The sequence below is a fragment of the Oxyura jamaicensis genome, chromosome 5, assembly GCF_011077185.1.
Source record: "Oxyura jamaicensis isolate SHBP4307 breed ruddy duck chromosome 5, BPBGC_Ojam_1.0, whole genome shotgun sequence".
NCBI classification, from domain to species: Eukaryota; Metazoa; Chordata; class Aves; order Anseriformes; family Anatidae; genus Oxyura; species Oxyura jamaicensis.
In genome coordinates this window covers 44,589,125-44,609,928 of record NC_048897.1, presented here as the reverse complement: position 1 = coordinate 44,609,928, position 20,804 = coordinate 44,589,125, and the positions used below count along the sequence as shown (strand labels likewise).

Here is a 20,804-nt window from a genome sequence, read left to right as displayed (position 1 = left end):
CCAATAGGAAAAGGGGTTTGGAAATGCCCGCCCAGCCGCCGCGGATGGCCAATAGGGGTTGCCGCCGCACTTTGGCGGCCAATCGTCTGTCGCTCGAGGGGTGGGGACGGAGCCGGGTTCCTTGCACGCCCCTGTAGGGTCTCGCGGAGCATGCGCAGAAGGAATGGCCGGGCTCGCAACCCGGAAATGAAGGGGGAGCACGCTTCGGCCGCTCTTCCACCTTCCGCGCTCAAGGTAGGCGCGGCAGCCAGTCAGAGAGCGGGACGGGCGGGGTGGGTTCGGCTGGGTTCTGGTGGGCTCGGCAGGCCGCCGCCGAGCGCCGCTCTCCTCCGCCGCTCCCCTCCCAGCCCGGCGGCAGAGCCCCGCGCTGCGCCGCGCCCCGCCCTCCCCCCGAACCGCGCCCCGCCATTGGCTGCGCTGAGCGGCGAGATGCTCGGCCAGGCTGGTAACAGGTGACGCTGCGGACGGGTCGCCCTCCCATTGGTTGCGCCGGCTGTGGTGGGGGGGCCGCGGGTCGGCTGGGGTGGGCTGAGGTGGCCATGAGGGGCACTGAGGTGGCCTTGGGGGGGGGGGGGGGCGGCCGTTTGCGGCGGGCGTTGGGCTCGTTGGGGGCTGTCAGTGGTTAATGGCGGGTTTGTCCCTGCGAGCTAAAGAGTTAAACTCCTTAACAGCGTCTGAGAGGACTGCTGCTCCAAGTTACTTGTGTGAAATAATTGATAAATAAAGCACAAAGAAAGAAATATAAGAAATAATATAAAGAAAGAAATAGTGGTCCTACAAAACCTCACGTTGAATCACGCTTATTGCATGTGGATCTGATTTAAAAATGTAAAAATAATTAATTGCCTGAACGTAATTATTCTGAATTTAATCCAAATATAACTAATTAATCTCCTGACGCCGTGTTCCCCCCAGTGCTGTCGCAGGAGATGGATTGGGACCAGCTTGACCTGAACCCCAAGGTGGTCGCTGCCCTTAAGAAAGGTAACGCAGCCTGGCCGGGTCTGTGGTGCAGTGTCTTAATTGTGCATAACTGTGTGTTTGTGGGTGTAAGCCTGGAGACATTTGCTCACATTTTGCAGCTGTAATTAAATATTTCATAAACAACCTTCCTGAGTAACTACAAGTGATGGTTTCTACCCATGCTCCAAAAATCGTTTTCCAAACAGTTTTGTGGTGTGTTTTGAGCCAGTCCAAGTAAACGTTGCCTGCCCAGCTTACACCAGTGCGGTGCAGATAATCTTAAAGGAAATGAGTAGTGGAAAGCTGCAAAACTCTTTCTTTTCTGCATGACTATAAAGCAATGGAAAGTATTTATAAAAATTCATCTAATTTCAGCTGACATAAAATCAATAAAAGAAGTTTTAAATCTTTCCGGAGCAGACTTGCAAAGATTGATGAAACTATCCAGCGCAGATATAGAATGTCTGCTGAAAACAGTCTCTCACACGCTCAGGAGAAATTGTATGCTTACAGGTAATAGTCAATACAAAAAATGTTCTATTGAAGTCTTAAAATGCTGTCACTGGGAGAAGATATGGTTTTGGTTCCTTGCTGATGCAATGATATGATTCTGAAAATGAAAACGCGAGTGTTTTACTTATGCTATAGTGGTTTAACTACCCTAAGGACTGCCTCTGTGAGACCCTGAAGATAGATGGAATTGTATCAGTCATTCTTTGGGATTAAGCCAGTTTAAAGCAGGACAAAATAATTCTCTAGTTTGGAAAACTTGATTATAGGAACACAGTATTTTCGTTTTCTCTCCCTGTCTTTCAATATTTCATTTCAGTGTTAAGACTAGTTAGAAAGCTTATATGATATCTTATAAACGTTATAAACTGATTTGATAAGAAGACATCATTCCAAACTAAGCAGGATCAGATAGCTCTTCCTATGAACGCATCATTCCAAACCAAGCAGGATCAGTTAGCTCTTCCTATATAGGTGTTTCATGGCTGCTCTGTACTTATAATCTGTTTTCTTGTGATCAAGGTATCTCTTTATGCCTTGGCCAGATGCTTGCTACACTGTTTCATAGTCTGCTGTAGCTTTTTCTTTCCATAATTGGTCTGCCTGAATCTTGCTGGCAAGATTTTCCTGGAATATAGTTTTCCAGAGACCCTCCTTCAAGACAGAGAAAGGAAAAAAGTTCTAGGGAAAAAAAGGGCTCAGTGTAAACTTCCAGTTTTTGAAGAGGCATTTCATTAGTAGGTTTTGCAGGGTAGACAAGGCTGAATTAGAAAATCCTCCTGTCAACAAAGCATCCCTTGTAGATACAAACCTGGTATACAGCATCAGCATCTATATTGTATCATTGTGAGTTAGAAAGATACTAAATGAAATTTTCTTTTCTTTCTTTCTTTATTTTTTACATCCTTGAAAAACTCTGCAGCACTTCAGCTCTACCAAGATAAGGATCATTTTGCCTCCCAGCACCAGAAGCTAAGCCTGGGATGTTCGGTACTAGATAACTTGTTAAAAGGTGGCATCCCTTTAGTGGGAATCACAGAACTTGCTGGAGAAAGTTCTGCTGGGAAGACTCAGATTAGTTTGCAGCTGTGCCTTTGTGTGCAATATCCTTACAAATATGGTGGATTAGAGTCTGGTAAGTACTGACATGGAAATATTGATTAGTTTGCCCTTTGAAGGAAAATACTGTATTTAAGAATGTCAACTGTGTATTGAGGTAAATGTGCACATTCAGTGAGTGTATCTCCCCTTCTGCAATAGCAATAGTTGTAAGCTGCTTAGTAATGCAGCATTGTGGAGAGAAGAGCATGCAGTGCACACGCCCTGCATCACAATGTAATTTAATACAGAATTACTGCTCTCTGTTGTTTATCTACATGCCACTGCGGGTAGAACTAAACACGCATGCAGACAACTTAAGAAAAGTGTCACTGTCATAAGTACTTATTGACTCCTCAGGTAACAACCACAGCAAAACAGCCTGTCAGATAATTTTCCACAAACATCTCAGGTATATGGTATACATTCCCTAGCTGACAGTTCCAAATTCCGGAAAATACTTAGTTTGATAACAATAATTGAAGTGTTTAACCGAGTAAAACTGATGGAAATCTAGCTGAAGAAAGTATTATCTTGTAGCTGCCATTTTCCTATTTTGGCAAAAGTAAGTAGGTGTATTTTTTATTATTTTTTAACCATCTTTATCACATTAATCTAATTTATAGTATTTTCTTTTAGTATTATACTCTGCCTTAGAAAGGGGGAGATCTGTGTGACTTCTGAGAATTCACTGTCGTGGTAGGCTGCCTGAGGTGGGTTTGAGCAGTGATCTTGCTCATCCTTCCATGCAGCACTGGGTTTAGTTTGGCAGTTCTGTTGTTTGTCTGGGGGAAACTTAATTTTATTTCTTGTAACGTATTCACCCACATGGAAAAATCATGGTATGTCCAAATCATATTGCTTAAAGAGCAGAAATTAGCCTTTGGCTTATGTTAGTTTGCTTTAAGTTAATTATCAGAACAGAAGCAAACATGCTGTTCAATTCCTTCCTGTGCTGCTGCTAACTGCTGCAGATAGTATGGGTGCAAACAGATTTTTATTTATGCCCCAGGACTTCTCCCTCTTTATGCTGAAAGAAAGGAGCAAACTAAACAGAGTACAGAAAAAGGTGGCACTCTGGTCTCTAGAATGTTCCTTGCACTGCTATTAAATGGCAAATCCTTCATTATTTGTGTTTGAAGGTGGTTTATTTTTCTTGTGCACAGAAGCATTTGGTGCTGTTATGATTGCTTCATCGTGTTTGTGTTCCCCATCTGTCTGCTCCTAAATATTTCATGGCTGTCAAAGGTCCTATGAGAGAGCCAGAGCATTTTGGAAGAGCTGAGAAAAGTTTTAAGGATCTCAGTTAAACTCTAGTATGCGTACATTAAGAATATTTAGAATAAAGGTACTGACGTGGCCTGCTTTCTTTTTTTTTTTGACATTCCTAAGTAGGAGCTGCAGCATAGCAGATCATCGTCATAGTACATCATAGCAGATGTTTGAACATTCAGTTTAAGATTCTCAAACACAATCACAGTTTATTTAATTAAATTATTAATTTATTGGGTTTATTGAACTCTTTTGTGAAATTAGAATACTTCAAAGTGAAGGAAAAAGATACCAAGTAAAAAGGTGTCGCACAGAACTCTGTGGTGGGTAGAAGATTCTTAAGAGCACTGCAACTTGGACACTTCTCAGTTAAACTAGAGCCTTTTAGTTTGTGTTTCAGTATGGTCAGAAGGTAATTGCTACTTGGAGAATCCAGGGTTTCATCTAATTTTCCAAAGTTGTAATTTGGTAAAAGGTAATTCCTCTTGTCAGATTCTAAACAGCAGGAACAAAATGTGAAGCGCTCTCTTCAGGCTTTGTAGTTTTTCAAAGTTTTCCCCAGTACAACTGAGACAAGTTTGACACTGCTTGTTGAGAAGAATTGCCAAATTTTGGAGGTAGGCAAGGTACAGAAGGCAGAAATATCCAGTTGTAGGAGTTGGGAGTGCTAGAGCAGTGGTATCCTAATTCTTGCAGTTTTTCACTCAGTGTTGTATCTTGTATCTAAAATATGAATCTTAGACTGCAAGGTCTTAGTAGAAGATACTGTTTGCACAGCATTTAGAAAACAAAACCTTGATTTCTGTGCAGTCTGTAAATGTGGAATATGTTGGGCTCCTTATGAAGGAAATGAAAGGTTATAGTAAATAAAGTATGAGGCAGTTTTATTCTGTAGGAAATTTGAGGATAAAAAAAAAAAAAAAACATTTATTAACCATCAGAGAGGTTTGGCTCTACCCATAGGATATTTAACTTGGTGCTAAAACTTAGCTGATCATTTGAAATTGTTTGTGTTTTTGGTGGTTGGTTGTTTTGTTTGTGTGTGTTTGTGGTTTTTATTTAGTGCTAGAAACTTTCCTTCTCTTAGGTGGAAAAGTTGAAATACATTCCTTTAGACAGCATGGGTTTGCTGTGTATTCCCTACCTTTGACTTGGTGCTAATCTTGTTTACAATTCTCAGCTCTAGAAGGTTGGCAGTAAACCACGAAATGAGGACATCCTTTGCCTCCAGGCCATCTTTCTGCTGTTCTAAGAATGTCAGTTATGGTCTATTGCATATTGGCTGAATTTATTTAATATGTCCATATTCATGAGCAATACATGAATGTAATGTGACGTGCATACCTATACTAGAATTCTGGATTGGAAAAAAAAAAATGTTTGCTGCTGATTCTTACTAACAAAGCTGGTTTGTGGCGTGGCAGATTATGCTCATAGGACTGAAAATTCTTCCATTACCTGATGATCACTTGCAATTTTTTGTGGAGGGGTTTTTGGTGCTTTTTGTTTGTGTGTTTTGGGGTGTGAATTTTTTGTTTGGTTTGGTTTTTGGCCAACAATAAGTATAACACTTTTATCTCCCTAAATACTAGTAAATCACCAAGATCTGATAAAATAGCTAATTTCTGTTCGGTTGTTGTGGAGCTATAAAAAAAAAAAAAGATGCTTATATGGTCACTGAGGATGACCGATTTCTTAAGTATCTCCCAGCTTCCTCCTCAAAAGTGATAAATATGACTGGTGAGTTGCTGTTAGTGTTGACAGCTTCCTAATAAGCTGTAAATAGCACGCTGCCACGGGCCTTTCTGTTTGTGTTGTACTAGTCTCCTCATTCATTTCGGTTATGACGATTCACCTACCATTAAAGATACGTGAATATTATTAAGTGCTTTGGAGCCATGAGTAGGCATCACTCCTTAACATTGTGTTTAATTGTTTTAGTTATTTGTCAGTTTCTTCTAGCCTTTGTTACGCTGCTGTGAAGCACCTCCTGTACTTTAATGCACTGGTGTATATTCTTGTTAATCAACTGTTTCACTGTGTCACGAGCTCAAATGTGAAGCTGACGAGGCTTGATAAAGGTCCAGAAGGAAAGAGAGCTACTTTCATTTTCTTGTGAAACTCTAATTTGAAGCCAAGACAAAGTACAGCTTGTATATTTTGTGGGACTTAATTCTCTTAAAGCTCAAGATGAAAATTACATTATAGTTTTCTGAAATGAGCAAATTTCAGGAAAAAGGATAAGGTTTGTCCCTGTGTATATTTTGGAGAAATCACAAGTGGACCAACTATGTTCTCAGAACGTAACATCTGCAGTAGTAAATTTAAGTGGTATCAGAGAAGTGTTGCTGCAGAGCAGAAGTTTAGCAGGGGACCAAAGCAGAGCTGTTCTTAAATAGTCGTCTTGATCTTTTTTACAAGTGCTTAATTAAAAAAAAAAAAGAATAAATGTGCTCACCTGATTTTTAAAATTGCTGTTGTGATTTTAAGAACAGGACAGAGTGTATCTATTGACCAGGAATTTTAAATCTAGGTTGCTGGACCAGTGGAGCAGCGGGGACCAGATACTTGCTTTTCCAGCTGTTCTTTTTTGCTTCCAGGTATTATGGCAGTAGGATTACCTTGCTTGCCTTGATTTATTTCTTAATCATATATGAATGTGAAACTGGGATACAGTTGTGCATATGTTTGTAATACAGTAGGCCTGGTTGAATGGTTTTATATTTTGCTTTTACCTTGTGTTTATTCTTATCACTGTTCTTATTACTGTACTGAAATCACTTGCAAAAAAGGTTTTCAGCAGAATCTCACTTTTTTTTTTTGTCTTCAGATGAGTGAGTTTTGGAAAAATGTATTTTTTTCAGCAAGTTTCTCAAATTTTCTGTTTAGAAAAGTTGAATGTTGCAATAACTGGGTTGAAATACTGTTACTTAAACAATGGAGAATCGATCTATCTAGAAATACAAACCTGCATTTGAAAAAAACATGAAGTCTGAAGTGACAAACATTCCTTCTTTTTGAAGTAAACCAAAGAGAGCACAAAGGACGTAATGCTTACAGCAGATCTGATTTTTAAAAGTCAGATGCTCTCACTGTAAGCCATTGTTTGTGGTAAAGAAATCACTGTCTCTCAAAATCAGGCAGTGTTGTGCTAAAGGTAGTCAACTGTGAATAAGAAAGGAAAAGTCCTGAATGCTTCGTTTCACAAACTCTTGTAGCCTTAAGATATCTCAACACAAGTTAGCACAGCTTTTGTTAGCATGAAATTCAGAAACCACACAGCTGCATATCTTGGAGGGTTTTCGCTATTTTTGTTAGTCTGCCGGTTTTGAATTTGCACCTCAATAATTTTCAGTTTTGTAACTTAAATGTTGCAAGCCATAATTGGCTTGTTTGTGCAAACACTGATGCTGAATATACTTTTTTTTTTTTTTTTTTTTTTAACTTCCTAGCTTTTTAGAAATGGTGAAACTGAAAGTTGGGTTTGGAGTGCAGGAGCTGCAGTGATTTATACAAGAATTTATGGAGGGGTTGGGGAGAATTGAGCTGAAGAAGCAAGTTTAGTCCTAAAGAAAATTACTCTTATGCTCATCTTTGCCAAATATCAAAGATTCTTAGGATCGAGTATCCAGTGTTATGCAGGTGTCCATCAGCAAAATATTTTTTAAATGATGTAACCATTAATTTTCCTTGGTCCAGTCCTGAGCTCATCCTGTTTCTTAAAAAAGACTTAATCTTTAGGTGTAACTATGATTTTCAGCTGTTTTCAGATAGTTCTGGCTATTTCTGCAGTAATGGCAATAGTTTTATTAGGAAAATATTGCACATATTTCTTTTGTTGCCCCATCATATTTGATGCATATGGTTAACTTTCTCTGCAATAATGCATCCTTGTTAACCAGAAACCACAGTAAAAATACATAGACATGATGTTATTGAAGTTTAATGTTTATCTAGTGGACTGTTTTTAAGAAGGGTTAATTGGAATGAGTTTGGGTGAGTGATCCTCTTTAAAATGGTTAACAAATTATGGCAGCAAGTGCCCCTCCATAAGTAAATTTGACACGAAGAAAGTTCAAAAGAATGAATGACAGTAAGCAGAATGCTGGTCTAAGGCAGGCCATGCAGTATGACCCCATTTGTGGGGTGGATGAATTATGGTGCTCCTAATCACCCATGTTAGGGAGGCAGGCATTCAGCTGCTGTGCAAAAAGTGTCACCTAGTGGAGTACTGGAGAGTACTAAAGTGCAGTTGTGTCAGCAGGCACCAAAAAAGCACCTGGCAGCCACTTTTGAGTGTATAATTCATTACTTTATTTTTGTGCTGTTAGGAAAGCTGTCTGTGTAAAGGCCCTGCTGTAATAACAGAGGTTGTTTCCTTGATTATAGGAGCTGTCTACGTTTGTACAGAAGATGCGTTCCCAAGTAAACGTTTGCAACAACTCATAGATCAACAGCATAAGCTGCGTGCAGATGTTCCACCTGAAGTCATACAGAAGATCAGATTTGGAAACAATATCTTCGTTGAGCATGCAGCAGACCTAGTAAGTAGGAGCACGGATTGCAAATACGTGATTATAACGCTATAATCCAGTAAGCACAGGAGTTTTTTAATGCAGGAGACCTTTCAAAAGGCTACAAGTGAACTAAGATCTATAATGAATAATTCTTAATCTCTGCAGTTAATGTTAAAGAACTGTCTATTACAATGTGAAAGATATTTAAAAATAACTATTAATATTTCTTATAATGAACTATGTGGTTGGTTTTCACAAGGTATGTTTATTAAAATGTGGTAAAGTTTGTTGTGGTTTAACCCTGGCAAGCGACTAAATGCCGTGCAGCTGTATGGGGGAAGTGGAAGGGCAGAAGTTAGAAAACTCATGGGTTGAGATAAAGGCAGTTTAATAAGAGATATGTAATTTTTATTTATTTTTTAAGAAGTGAAGAAGTGATGGAATATCCCTTTGGCTAGTTAGGGTCAAGTGTCCTGGCTCTGTGTGCTCCCAGCTTCTTGTGCACCCCCAGCTCACTTGCTGGCAGGGCAGCATGAGAAGTAGAAAAGTCCTTGACTCTGTGTAAGCACTGCTTGGCAGCAACCAAAACACTGGTGTGTTATCACCACTTTTTCAACATAATGCCAAAACATAGCACCATAAGAGTCTCTACAAAGAGAATCAACTCTGTCCTAGCCAAAATCAGGAATTACGTTCATTGCAGCTGCTGGAGAGATCATCACTGAGTTTGGAGGCACCATATAAATAAATATGCAAGAGGTGTTTTGTGTTCTGAGTAACTTGTAATATCACACCAGAGTTAGTAAAATGAAAAGTAAACAGGTGGAAGGGAAGAATGCAAAAAGTGGTGCCTGGAATAAGTAGTGGCGCAGCTTAATGCAGTGCAGCTGTCTTGCCCTTCTCTCCCTGTTAGACATCACAGTAAACTTGAAAGGAAAACGTTTTGCATTCTTGCCATGTAGAAACCACATCCAAGTGCAGCTTCTGTTCTTACGTGGCCCTGAATATGCTGCTTATTGACAAACCATTGAAAGTTCTGTTTTCTGTAAGGCTTGAAGGTAGCACTTGTTAAAACATTGCAATTGCTGGAGTTTATTATGAATAGTTTGTAAGTGTACAAAGGTACTGTACTGCTAAGTAAAACAACTACAAAACTGCCCGATAGATTATGATAGTTCATCTATCGCTATGCGGATTCTGTCTGTGTGTATGTGTGTGTATACATAAAGTATGCATTGTACCCCACAGAGTATTTGCTAGTTGAACTTCCTGCAACTTAAATGCTTGGTGACTTCAAAATACTCAATTAATGAAAGTTTTTTAATAAAAAGGGATGATATAGGTCACAGAAGATAATCATATTAATAAAACTCTTGATCAAGATGGATTTGATGAGCAGCTATATTTTTCACTGTCAATGTCACTAGTGGAACAGCAGCATAGTCTCCAACTTGTGTTTTGAATATTTAATGCTAGTCTTGAGTTCTCAGTGAGAACCATGCTGCAAAACGGGAATCGTTTAGGATTGTATTACTGCGTTCTTGAGATTTTGACATGTCTGTACATACTTTAAATCAGAGCTGCAAATAACTGCAGAACATTATGCATGCACAGCTAGTCTCTACTTTTTTATTACGTAAAATCACGTGTTAAAAATAGTAGTGAGACTTGAGGACCCACAAACTCATTTTATGATTAGAACCTCCATCAGCTTGCATTTCAGTGATGAGATCTGTAGCTACTGTCTTGATTTTACAAATAGAGTTTTTGGAACCATTTTAATGCTGCCTGTTTGTATTTTGGGATAGGACACCTTCCACAACTGTATTACTAAAAGGATTTCCCTGCTGCTCAGACGAGGCGTGGTGCGGTTGGTGATCATAGACTCTATTGCTGCGTTATTTCGATGCGAATTTGGAGCTTCAGATTCTGTTCTGAAGGCTCGATATTTGCAGATGTTCGGAGCACAGCTTCACAGTTTAAGCACTAGATTCAGCACTCCGGTTGTGTGCATTAATCAGGTATGACATGAGAATTGCTTCTCGTTGTATGGGGACCATTTAATAAATAGCTGCTCTGTGTGCGTGTGTAAATGTGTGGGTTAGATTTGCTATTGTGTTTAACAGTCAAGTGAGTCTTAATAACTGATTAAAACTTTGTTTTCTGTAAATAGTTGTACTTTAAACTAGTAATTTTTAACTTTTTCAAAAGTTAGGAATATTAAGCTTTTATAGACTGTTAATGCTCTCAAAGGAGACTTCCGTTAAAGCTAAAAAAAAAAAAAAGGGTATGTACAGCAACTGTAGAAGGCACCCAGTTGAAGTAAGAGAATTCTTTTGTACACTGGCTTCAAATGCTGTCAGCCCGTGGCTTGCTGTTGGAGCTCTGCAAGCACGGTTATATTCCACGTGTTCAGGAGAGGGCGAAATGCCAGGGACTTTGCTGCAGTTTGTATAGCTCAGTGGTTCTGTGTAACTGCAGAGATTACTAAAACATTAGAACGCAAGCAAGCTGACTTGAACCAAAAAAAGATACAGCCTCAAATCGCTTTGTGTTTAGCCTCTGAATCAGCTGTAACTTGAATGCTAAACCGTGTGGGGAAACTGGCATTTTATACAATTAAAAAAAAAAAACAAAAAAAAAAACACAACTGAACATAGTCTAGCTATAAAAGAAAACCTCATGGATAAGGCATAAAAATCTTTGTTATGTGCAGAAAAAGAAATAAACTCAAGCCCTTGACTAGGGGAAGTTCAGATTAGTATGATACCATATTAGTGTCTGGACTCTATTTTAGAGTACACAGAATATGATTCAACAGGTCAAGTCTGTAGTTACAGAAATAAACTGTGGCTATAATACTGAGGAGGATTTGTAAAGTAATCCTTTCTGTATGTTAGTTACAGGAAAAAAGTACCTATAGCTTAACTTGGTGTTTTCTGAGGAACTTGTGCTGAAAAATCATGACACTAAAAGACAGTAAAGGGAATGAAGCAGTGTGGATTTTGTCATTAGGCTGTGGTCAAAAGTAAACTGCTCCTTTAAGCGAGGACGGACCTTCAGAGGTAGTGAAGTCACTGAGAACAGGGCGTATAGGTGTATTTGGATCTTGGATATTTGGGCTTCAGTACTTTTCATCTACAGATACAATATAGGAGGATTTTTTGTTTTTTTCTTTTTTAATAAAATCAATAAAAAGTCAGTAGTTAAACTAATATAAGGTGTATACTCCCTTTTAGCTTGCCTTGGAAGAGTAAGGGTTCTTCTAACTTCTCTTAATATGCGATCTGTAAACCAATGTGTTGACTTAACCATACTAAATCATATCAACATGGTTGATCAATATGTTGAATTTTGATGGCTTTGTTCCCTGCCCTGCTGATTGCTAAAATCAAACGCACGCCTACAGGTCAACCTCAAACGCTGTCTCTTTGCTCTAGGTGACCGATGCTGTGGGTGAGTCGGAAGCTGCTCAGTGTGGCTGTGGGTAAGTCATCCGCAGGGGAACGTAACAATGTCGTACAGGGCAGCGTTTAACCCCTGTATTTCTCTGTAACTCCAGTACCAACTACCAGTACATATTAAGAGCAGCAGTGCATTTATTTACCTAGCAGTGCTGGATTTCCTAGAGCTCAGTAATAGCTGTTGTGCCCTACAGTGGAAAAAACCATCACACACGGTTATGTGGTAATCCCTCATCAGCAAGTTAAAGGACAGATTCCCTGGAGTTAATGGCTGGTGTGCTTGCTAGCCCAAGAGGATTTTTGCATCTCTTTATTGATATAATTAAGTGCATTTTCTGTTTGCTCTGAAAAACACAGCAAGCAAGCCTTATGGGTTGTTTTTGTTGCTTAAGGAAGAAAATTACAACTATCTTTTGACACCAAGATACTAACAAGATTCAAACATACATATTTATTGTTTGAATCCTAATGGTAAACTTCTTTTCTTAGATAAGCTAGGAGCTACATAACAGTGTTTTTGTGAGAAGTTAATTATGTCCTCCAAATAGAGGAACTGACACAGAGCAAGAGTAAGGCTGCATTTTTCCCTGGTTATCTTGTAATTCTTTTACTGGAGAGGTTGCAATTTCTCCAGGGAAAAAAAAAAAACAAAAACCAAAAAACTGTTCTAGGCTTTGGGTTGAAAGTAATACGTGCATCTACCACTGTTTCTACATATAACTTCTAATGGAATTCAGGGCCAACAGTTCCACAACTCAAATCCTTAGTTAAGATTGAACATTTTCCTATTGTTATTTTCATGTCACAAAAGAGAATCCATCAAAAAAGGCAAGTACACATGACTGTAGTTGGAAGAGTGACTGAATTATTCTGTAAAAAAGCACATCCCTTCCAACTGTCACCTTGTTATAGAGAAAACCTAGTATATTGTGCTGTGAGCATACCCTGTGAGCTCTGGTTTTGAAGACATACAGCTTGAAATGTAGCAAACAGATGACTTCTGTTGTAACAATTACATTAGAAGAAGCAAAGATGATCCCATATTAAATTCATATGTGCAAAAATCTGTAATTCTTCCTTTATAGTTCAGTGGATAACAGAGTCACTCCAGCACTTGGAATTACCTGGGCAAATCAACTGCTAATGAGACTGATGGTCAGCCGAGTATCACAGCGCGAACAGTCAACTGGAGCTGTGTTTCACCACACTGGAAGTGTGAGGACTTTAAGAGTGGCTTTTGCTCCTCATCTACCTCCATCCTTTTGCTGCTATACAGTACAATTGGAAGGTGTGAAAGGAATAAAGTAAGTCCTTTGTATATTAAAAATTCTTCCTTGGTGAGGGAGTGGATGCTGAACTCCATGAAAGGTGATACGACAACACAGTATGCATTTTTTTAGTGTGAGAAGGGCTTTTTATATTTGGATATATTTACTGGTGTTTCTAGTCCTCATGCTGCCATTAAGCACATGGAGTTGTTCTTCTATCAGCAGAGCCTTAGAAATAAGGCATTACCACAAAGCAGCTATCCTTTTTAAGAAACACTTTTTTTAAAAAATCCTGATATTAAAAAGTACCAGAAAGTTACTTGATTTTAATGTCTTATTGCAAGAACTAAAACTGTACTGTTTTCGCACTGTGTAGGCGTATCTGCCTTTGAGGAAATGCCTGCAGATACTTTGGAAGTGATTCTTTTCCATTTCTTTCCAATTCCCTCCCCTCACAGCAGAAGCCAAGTTAACCTCTTCCACTTAACAACAAACTACACACCTCGTTCTGTTTTCCCATGTCTCAAACCACATCTCAGCTGAGTTCTTGTTCTTCCTGATTCTCTGCACTTCTCTGTTTTGTTGGATAGAGGGAGCATTCTTGAATATCTTCTGCATCTCTTCTTCCACCTGTAATAGCTGCCTCTACTACTTTTCTCAGAGGAGGTTGTTAGAGCCTAACATTTTAGAGCCTTACATGATTTTCTTTGCATTTTTGTACTATTTATCACATCTTTTTTTCTGCTGGCCTCAAGCCTACTGCTATGGTGGCTGCTTTTTCTGGTCATTGCTACATTCAGGGCCAAAGAAAGCCTGATCAAGTTATTCATCCACAATTTCCAGAGGCTTTAAACCTTACTCTGCCTATGTTATGTGGGTGTGTGCTGTGATCAGTGGTTGATACTCACTTGTATTGTCCTTGTTAAGCTTTCAAACAGATCCCCCCTCCCCAGCACCCCCCAGCTCGCTGCTCCCCCAGGTTCCCAAACAGGAGCAGTGTCTGCCATGTTACAGAGTCCTGGCTCTTTCTGGTGTAGTTACATTTCTCAGTTCTGGCTTTAGGGAGATGAGAACCTTCTGTTCTCCCCTGTTACACTCAAACATTGGAGCGAAACAAAGGAAACAGACAAAGCAAGTAGCATAATGCTGCTTTGTGTTCTTCTGACATCCCTGCAGTCACCTCAGGGGACCTTGTGCAATCATAGAGCAAGTTGGCTTTAAAGCCCTATTTTTTTAAACAAATCTTTATTATGTGTATTTGGAAGTGTGCATTCTCTTTTTTTTAAAAAAAAAAAATAAAATCCAACCATGAAGATTTTAAGTCTTTGTGTACTCAATTTAAGGAAAAAAAAAAGAGCTCTTCTCAGTCTTCAAGCCCTTATGTTACATGCAGCAAAAGTAACAAATTCTCTTCCATTCCTCTTTACCTGGGACAGAGACTTTGACTGGTACAATGCTCATCCTCTTGTAATTTTCTTTATTTTCTTTTAAAGCCCCACGTGGCTGTAGCTGATTAATGCCAATCAGCCTACCCCTACCCAATGAGCCTGCCTCCCTGTACAACATTCAGAGCAGGCTGATAGATGTTATATAATATTTTGATAACTTTATTTGCAACCTGACAGCCCACAGCAATGAGATGTTAAATAAGCACAGATGCTGCTGTAATTTAAGTCCCAGTTTATGTGGAAGAACACTATCAAGTGATTTAAATAACATCTTACCTGACCAAATCTTCCTGCCATTGCCCATGTTGGTTCTCATCTGGCTTTCCAGCTGCAGTTTTAACTCTGAGTTAGCATACAGTGCAGTGAGGTTCCTAGCTCACAAGCACATACAAAAGCCAAACCACTGAAATGTAACTGACCTCCAAGCTTACTCAGGCAGCCACCAGCTGAAGTTGCATGTTCAGCTGCAGTTGTACTTTCTACCAGCCTTTGAAATCTCGAATGCTGTTCTTGCATCGCTACAGCTCTGGGGTGCAAAGACTGGACATCCCAAGTTATCTGGAGAAGCAGCTGCCCTGTTCAAGGCTTCAAGTGTCAAAACACACAAGTTTTAATAAATACAATTTAAGAACCTTCCCTTTATACAGCTTTATTCATCTTTGGATTTCACAACTGAGATTTGTTTCTATACAGGAAAAATTGAACTAATTTTTTTACAAAGAAGATTTACATTCTAGAAGTACACTCATCTTTACCCTGTAAGACTGTTTTCAAATATTTCAATTTCTACACTTCAAAAAGAAACGTTAAATGACGTGAGAAATTTTAAACAGCTTCAAATTAATCTACAGCTCTGTGATGTATTTAGAGAGACCTTTTTCAGAAGAAACATGGAGTTCTGGAAACAGATTGCTTTTGAAAAGTAGAATTAAAACCAAGTTAATTAGTGCTCTGCAAAGATAAATTTACACAACTGATGCATTAACAAAACATGTAGTAAAACATATTAAACAATCTCATCACAAGCTTCCTCATGAAATCACGGTGAATTACTACTATTTGTTACAAATAACATTTGTTATGGGGTAAGACAAACAGGTGAACTCTGAAGTGGATTTCTTCCACAGCTGTAACAAACTGTAAGTACACATGGAGAGCACAATGCAGCATCTTAAAGCCAATCTTAGCATGTTAAAGTTTTAAATCAAATACAAAATCCACAGATCTAAAAAACACACACCAATTTCCTCCAGAATGATAAATTGATATTAAGAATGGTTACCTGGTTTTGTTGTTTGTGTTTTTGTTTAGTTTAAATCATGTCCTAGAAAACAAGATACCATTGCTGATTGCGTAGAACTCATCTGGGTGGAATACCTTCCAGTGTGGAACATTACAGTATTATGGTTCTACATAATTAGAACTAAAAACCCAATAGCTTCTATCCACAAACTGCAACTTGAGTGAACCTGATGAATATAGGGAGCCTAAGGATTGCTCCTTTTAAAACTATGCGACTGTGCTTATTCCATGCTGTATACAGTTTTAATCGCTTATTTTATCATGTGCCAGCACAGCCTTTAGAGCACCTTTGAGCTTTTTGATGTAGCTGAAGTGCTAAATGAACTTCAACTATGGTTCTCTAAGCAGCTGTAACTAAAACACAGAGTCTAGACAAGTTTTGCAACTTCCCTATAGGCATAAACTCTCTCAAAAAACTCAAGTCATTCAAACTCCATTAGGTGGGGTGGCATTGTTTTTCATTTCTGGTTTACTGCTGTGAGCTTCCCCCTTTTTAAGAACAAACAAAACACTACTGACCTTGACTATTCAGTGTACAGAGACTATAGTGAATGGTTTGAAAAAAGAAAATCAAAGGTAAATGTTCAAAATCTCCCTCAATTGCAAACCACTAAAAAAAAAAAAGGGAAAAAGAGCCAATGTTTATATGGATATTTCTATGTCTGTGATAACAAAGTTGCTACAAGGAAAACTGTAGGCTTCACAGTATCACATCATGTTTATTCTCTAAATACAGGCAGACATTACCAAAATGCCATTCTCTTAGCAGCTTTCAGACAAAACACATGACCTATAGAGCAAAACTAAACTAACTTGAACTCCTCAGAGTACTGCAGACACGCTTTTGATGAAGCACTGCACACATCTACTACTGTATATTTACAACAGAACCACACCATTTTCAAAATTACTGGATTCAAACAGTACATTTTAAGTGCATTTTTCTCAATGTAAAAAACAATTTTATTTTACTACCATTCAGGAAGGTTTGGGGGATTTGGTCTGTTTTAAGGAAAGATACAAACTCTAATGGGCCCCATGTTTTTTCTGCTTTTTAACTGCTCTGTGCTCTCTGCTGTGCTACAAGCACAGACATGGCAGCAGTAGCTCAGTTATTGCTCTCAAAGAGGAGCCAATCATCAAACAGTTACATTTTACAATAATAGTTAGCAAGATCAAAACTCAAGAACACGTATTGCCTATATTGCTGAAGTATGGTGCACAACCAGATAGATAAAGGGCAACGGGCACCTTTGTACCAGTAACAATCCTCGCGTGATTCTTCCTACGTGCAACTCACCAACCGTACACCTCAGAACTAACCACTGGGAACAGGAGAACCTAGAAGAACTGGCATAGTCTGAAGTTTTAGTAACCTGTTTGAAAGTTCAACTTTGCAATTCTGAACAAAGAAAACCAGACTGGATTAAGAACAAGCTGGTACTGTCAAGGCTGCGGTTTTCCTAACAAGATGTCTGCCAGTTCTAAAGATTTTTAATTTTCTGTTTCATCAGAGCTGTTGATTTAGTTTGTCACTGAACACACCCACAAATTATGCAGTCAGATTTTTTTGGTCTTGTACTTTATGCAAACTGTTAGCTGCAACTGCATCAGAGGAAATTCAGAAAGAAAATCTTCCATAAAAGCAAAGTGAGAAGCCCACCCGAAATTGCAATGTACACGAGCCAGGTCATGACAGTAGTTAATTTGTGATTAAACACAAGGAAGGTTGACCTTAAGTTTGTTTTTGAACTTCACAAGTTTCTCTCAGACTGCAAACAGCACACTGGCTCTAAGCTATAAGGTTATTAGTAAGTTCTTGGCCATCATTCTTGGGGATCTATGGATTAGAGAAGTCTTGAATTTTGGATTTCTTCACTGAAAAGAAATCTTTTAAATGTAAGAGCTGTTTAATAAGCTGTAGCTCAACAATTCAGATTTATCTTCCAACAAACTTTAAAATGTAAGGGTTTAAAAGACTTAAAAGCAGAGTACCGGTAATGTCACCAACAGTAAGGGCTATCTGAAATCCTAAATGAGAAATTCCACTCAGTATGATCTTGCATTTCAGAAGGTTTTTAGAAAGAATACATTTAAGCATCACCATGGCTAAGTATTTCTGCAAGTATTTCTATTTAGACAAGTTCTGCTTTTTTTTTTCCCAAGTCTGAAAAAAAATCCTTTAAAGATGAATGTTTGAAAATATTCAAAATATTTTTTAAAATCATTCCTTATTACCAAACTCAGTTGTGTCCAAGCAGCTTTTTTTTTTTTTTTTTTTAAAAAAAAGGAAAGTCAGTCAGACTTTTATAAACCTCTCCAAGTGAAGCGTTTAACTCTACAGAACAGTGTTACGAGGCCTGTTGAGCCACTCCTACAGCAGCATTGTGCTGCTGAGAACCAAGGTGACCGTAATACAGGGCAACGTGCAGTCAGAGCTTATCATGGTGCTGCCAAAGGGACAGGTGACACTACTGCAGGCTGCCAGAGGAGTCAGCAACTGCGGCGGTTCTGGCATCTCCCCACGCAGCCTGACAGCCTGGTGTACGTACGGTTCCTTCTACAAAGCCAGCTCAGAACCAAATTCACCTCTGGGTACTTGTAACACGTTTTGCGTTAGGGGGAAAAAAGGTATATATATTATATATTTTTATATTAAGCTCTTTAATAAAAGATTAAAACTCAAGACTCTACTTTATATGAGTATATACTGTTAAGATAACAGAGCAACAACTTGTTCTTGCTCAAGATCACTAATGAGTCGCACTGCTCTGTGCTAAACTTCTACAAATTAGCAGCATCGTATCTCACCATTTCTAAGCCGTCTTTATCGCAGGTATACCGTATGCAACTTTCTTTGAAGAGATGCTAATAAGGTACCTCCTGGTAAACATAGTCAAGTGCATTACACAAATTTTTGCACCAGTTACCGTAACAACTTAAAACCAGGTGCAAAACCAGTCAAATACTTCTAAGAAGTACTACTTCTAATGACTCTTCACAGCCTGCTCAAACTCTAAAACTTGTTTATCTCCTTCACTCGGTGCTAACCTTGAATGAATATTCCAGCTTTTCCCAAAGTTAATTTTGTTCTGCATTTTCCAACTCACAACTATGACCACAAATACATTTTTACACTTGTTTTACTTTCTCATCCACTTCTCATTAATGACTTTTTACAAAAGATGAACAAAATTACAAGCTTTACAGAAAAGCAAAAGGAAATACTAGTGTCTATAAAATACTTAAAACATACATACTTAGTTCCAGCAGCAGTCCTTTATACAGACAGCATATATATTAACCGTGAGTAGATTTAACATGGATGTGTGGTCAAACAAGTTGCTTGCTGTTGATGGCCATCTTAGTGCTTCCTCTGGGGCCCTTAAGATTTGAGTGGTCCCTTTGCACAGCAGCTACTCCACAGTGTAACAGCCCAGCGCGCAGTTGCCTGCTTCTGCTGTCATCAGCTATTACGGAGAATGGCAGGATTTGGGATCAGCGTAAGGAAACATTGGAGCACTTTCAGCATACAGAGAATGGGGCTGTGAATTCCAGTGGACAAGCAAGAAAGTCAACCTGAGGCTTGGTGTTTCCCTAAGAGCAACAGCAGCTGCTCTGGAACAGCTACAGTCCAGCACTTCAGTATCCTTCAATCATACAAGATAAAGGTCAAAACATTTTCCTTTTGTTCTGATCAACGTGAACAGACCTACCTCCATTGATTATTGTGCCCTAAGACCTACGTTAACAAGTATCGAAGTTATGGTCACACGTATTGCTGTTCATGCTATCTATATATAATTAACCCCAACTGTCTTACAGAATTTGACAGCTCAGTCTAGTGGTTAAGTAAGCCATGTCTAAGTGCCGTTTTGCCAGCTAAGGTTTTTAACATCAAAATAATCAGTGGTGCAAGAGAAATCCCCGCCAATGCAGTGTGCTCAATTTGAACTTACATGGTAACACAAATAATTTACCCTTTTCTCAAGCACTGTATATATTTATTGCTATACATTTCATTATGCCCACATTTTCAAACATCTTTGCATTTTGGTATGCTTTAAATATGTTCATATTTTTACAATCTTTTGGCTGCTGTAGTTCTCAGACCTATTAAAGAAAACATAAGTAGCATGAATGGGAGCAGTGCAATGAGCAATATACACCTACAGAGCTTTCCTTTAGAAGAAAATAACCCACTAATGCTGTGTTTAAAATTGTCCCTATTTAGAGAAGTAAAAACAGCAGTCCACTGAAAAAAAAAAAAATCTACAAACTAGGTGTTCCTATACATAATGATGAGGAACCAAAGCTTTGAAGGTCTCAGTGCTTCTTTATTCACAAAGTATTAGCTAGCTTCTGTCCAAGAATCTCAATGCGCCAAATCAGAATGACTGACACTCAGAGCTCTCGAGTCTGTCAGACAATTATTTCGTTCCTGTGTGAAGGGGGGGAAAACACAAAAAAAACAAATTATGCAGATGACCGGATAGTTCAAGCAAATAAACAAAATTACTAATTTTAACAAACAGGAAGAAACAAATACAAGGAACTAGAGGGAACCAGCCTTGTTTATGTTGTGTTGAGGGACTTCCTTATTCTAATAAACATTTTTTTTCCCCAATTTTCAACTACAGATCTTCAGAAACATCTATTAAGATCAATATACACCCTCTAAAACCCTAGCCCAAGTCTTACTTGAAGCATAAACACCCATCTGTGGGATCCACCACAAGCGTCTATAGGAAGTAAACTAGAGAAGTTCACAAGTCGATACCTGATTGTACCTGCATGTACACACAGAGATAAGTAACTCATCTGGAAGTAGCATCACTTACATACTAAGAACTCTAGGGGCATGACATCATGAAACCTTAGACTGTTGCTACAAAGCATTACGCTTTACCCTGATGGATTTTTTATTTTATTTTTTTGCTAAAGTTCACTCTAAGCAAAGAT

The 20,804-nt window shown here is 38.7% G+C and overlaps 2 protein-coding genes across 7 annotated transcripts in view; one reads left to right on the top strand and one right to left on the bottom strand.

Moving 5' to 3' along the window:
* The first annotated feature begins 73 nt into the window (after window positions 1-73).
* Window positions 74-15,775, top strand: XRCC3 (X-ray repair cross complementing 3). 3 transcript variants are annotated; one of them, XM_035326823.1, is made up of 8 exons: window positions 74-234; window positions 916-984; window positions 1,339-1,476; window positions 2,396-2,608; window positions 8,233-8,387; window positions 10,169-10,381; window positions 11,801-11,847; window positions 12,910-15,775. In XM_035326823.1, exons 2-8 carry the CDS (start codon window positions 930-932, stop codon window positions 13,130-13,132), a joined length of 1,044 nt encoding a protein of 347 aa, XP_035182714.1. In that variant the 5' UTR covers window positions 74-234; window positions 916-929; the 3' UTR covers window positions 13,133-15,775. The 3 variants fall into 3 exon arrangements, with proteins under 3 accessions (XP_035182714.1, XP_035182717.1, XP_035182716.1); XM_035326825.1 differs by lacking the exon at window positions 74-234 and adding an exon at window positions 438-452; XM_035326826.1 differs by lacking the exon at window positions 916-984.
* Window positions 15,776-18,970: 3,195 nt separating this feature from the next.
* Window positions 18,971-20,804, bottom strand: part of KLC1 (kinesin light chain 1) — a 63,210-nt gene continuing 61,376 nt past the window's right edge. For all 4 annotated transcript variants that reach the window (XM_035326822.1, XM_035326817.1, XM_035326818.1 and 1 more), the window contains one exon: window positions 18,971-20,283. In XM_035326822.1, the coding sequence (XP_035182713.1) occupies window positions 20,218-20,283 (66 nt within the window). In that variant the 3' untranslated portion in view covers window positions 18,971-20,217. The remainder of the gene's footprint in view (window positions 20,284-20,804) is intronic.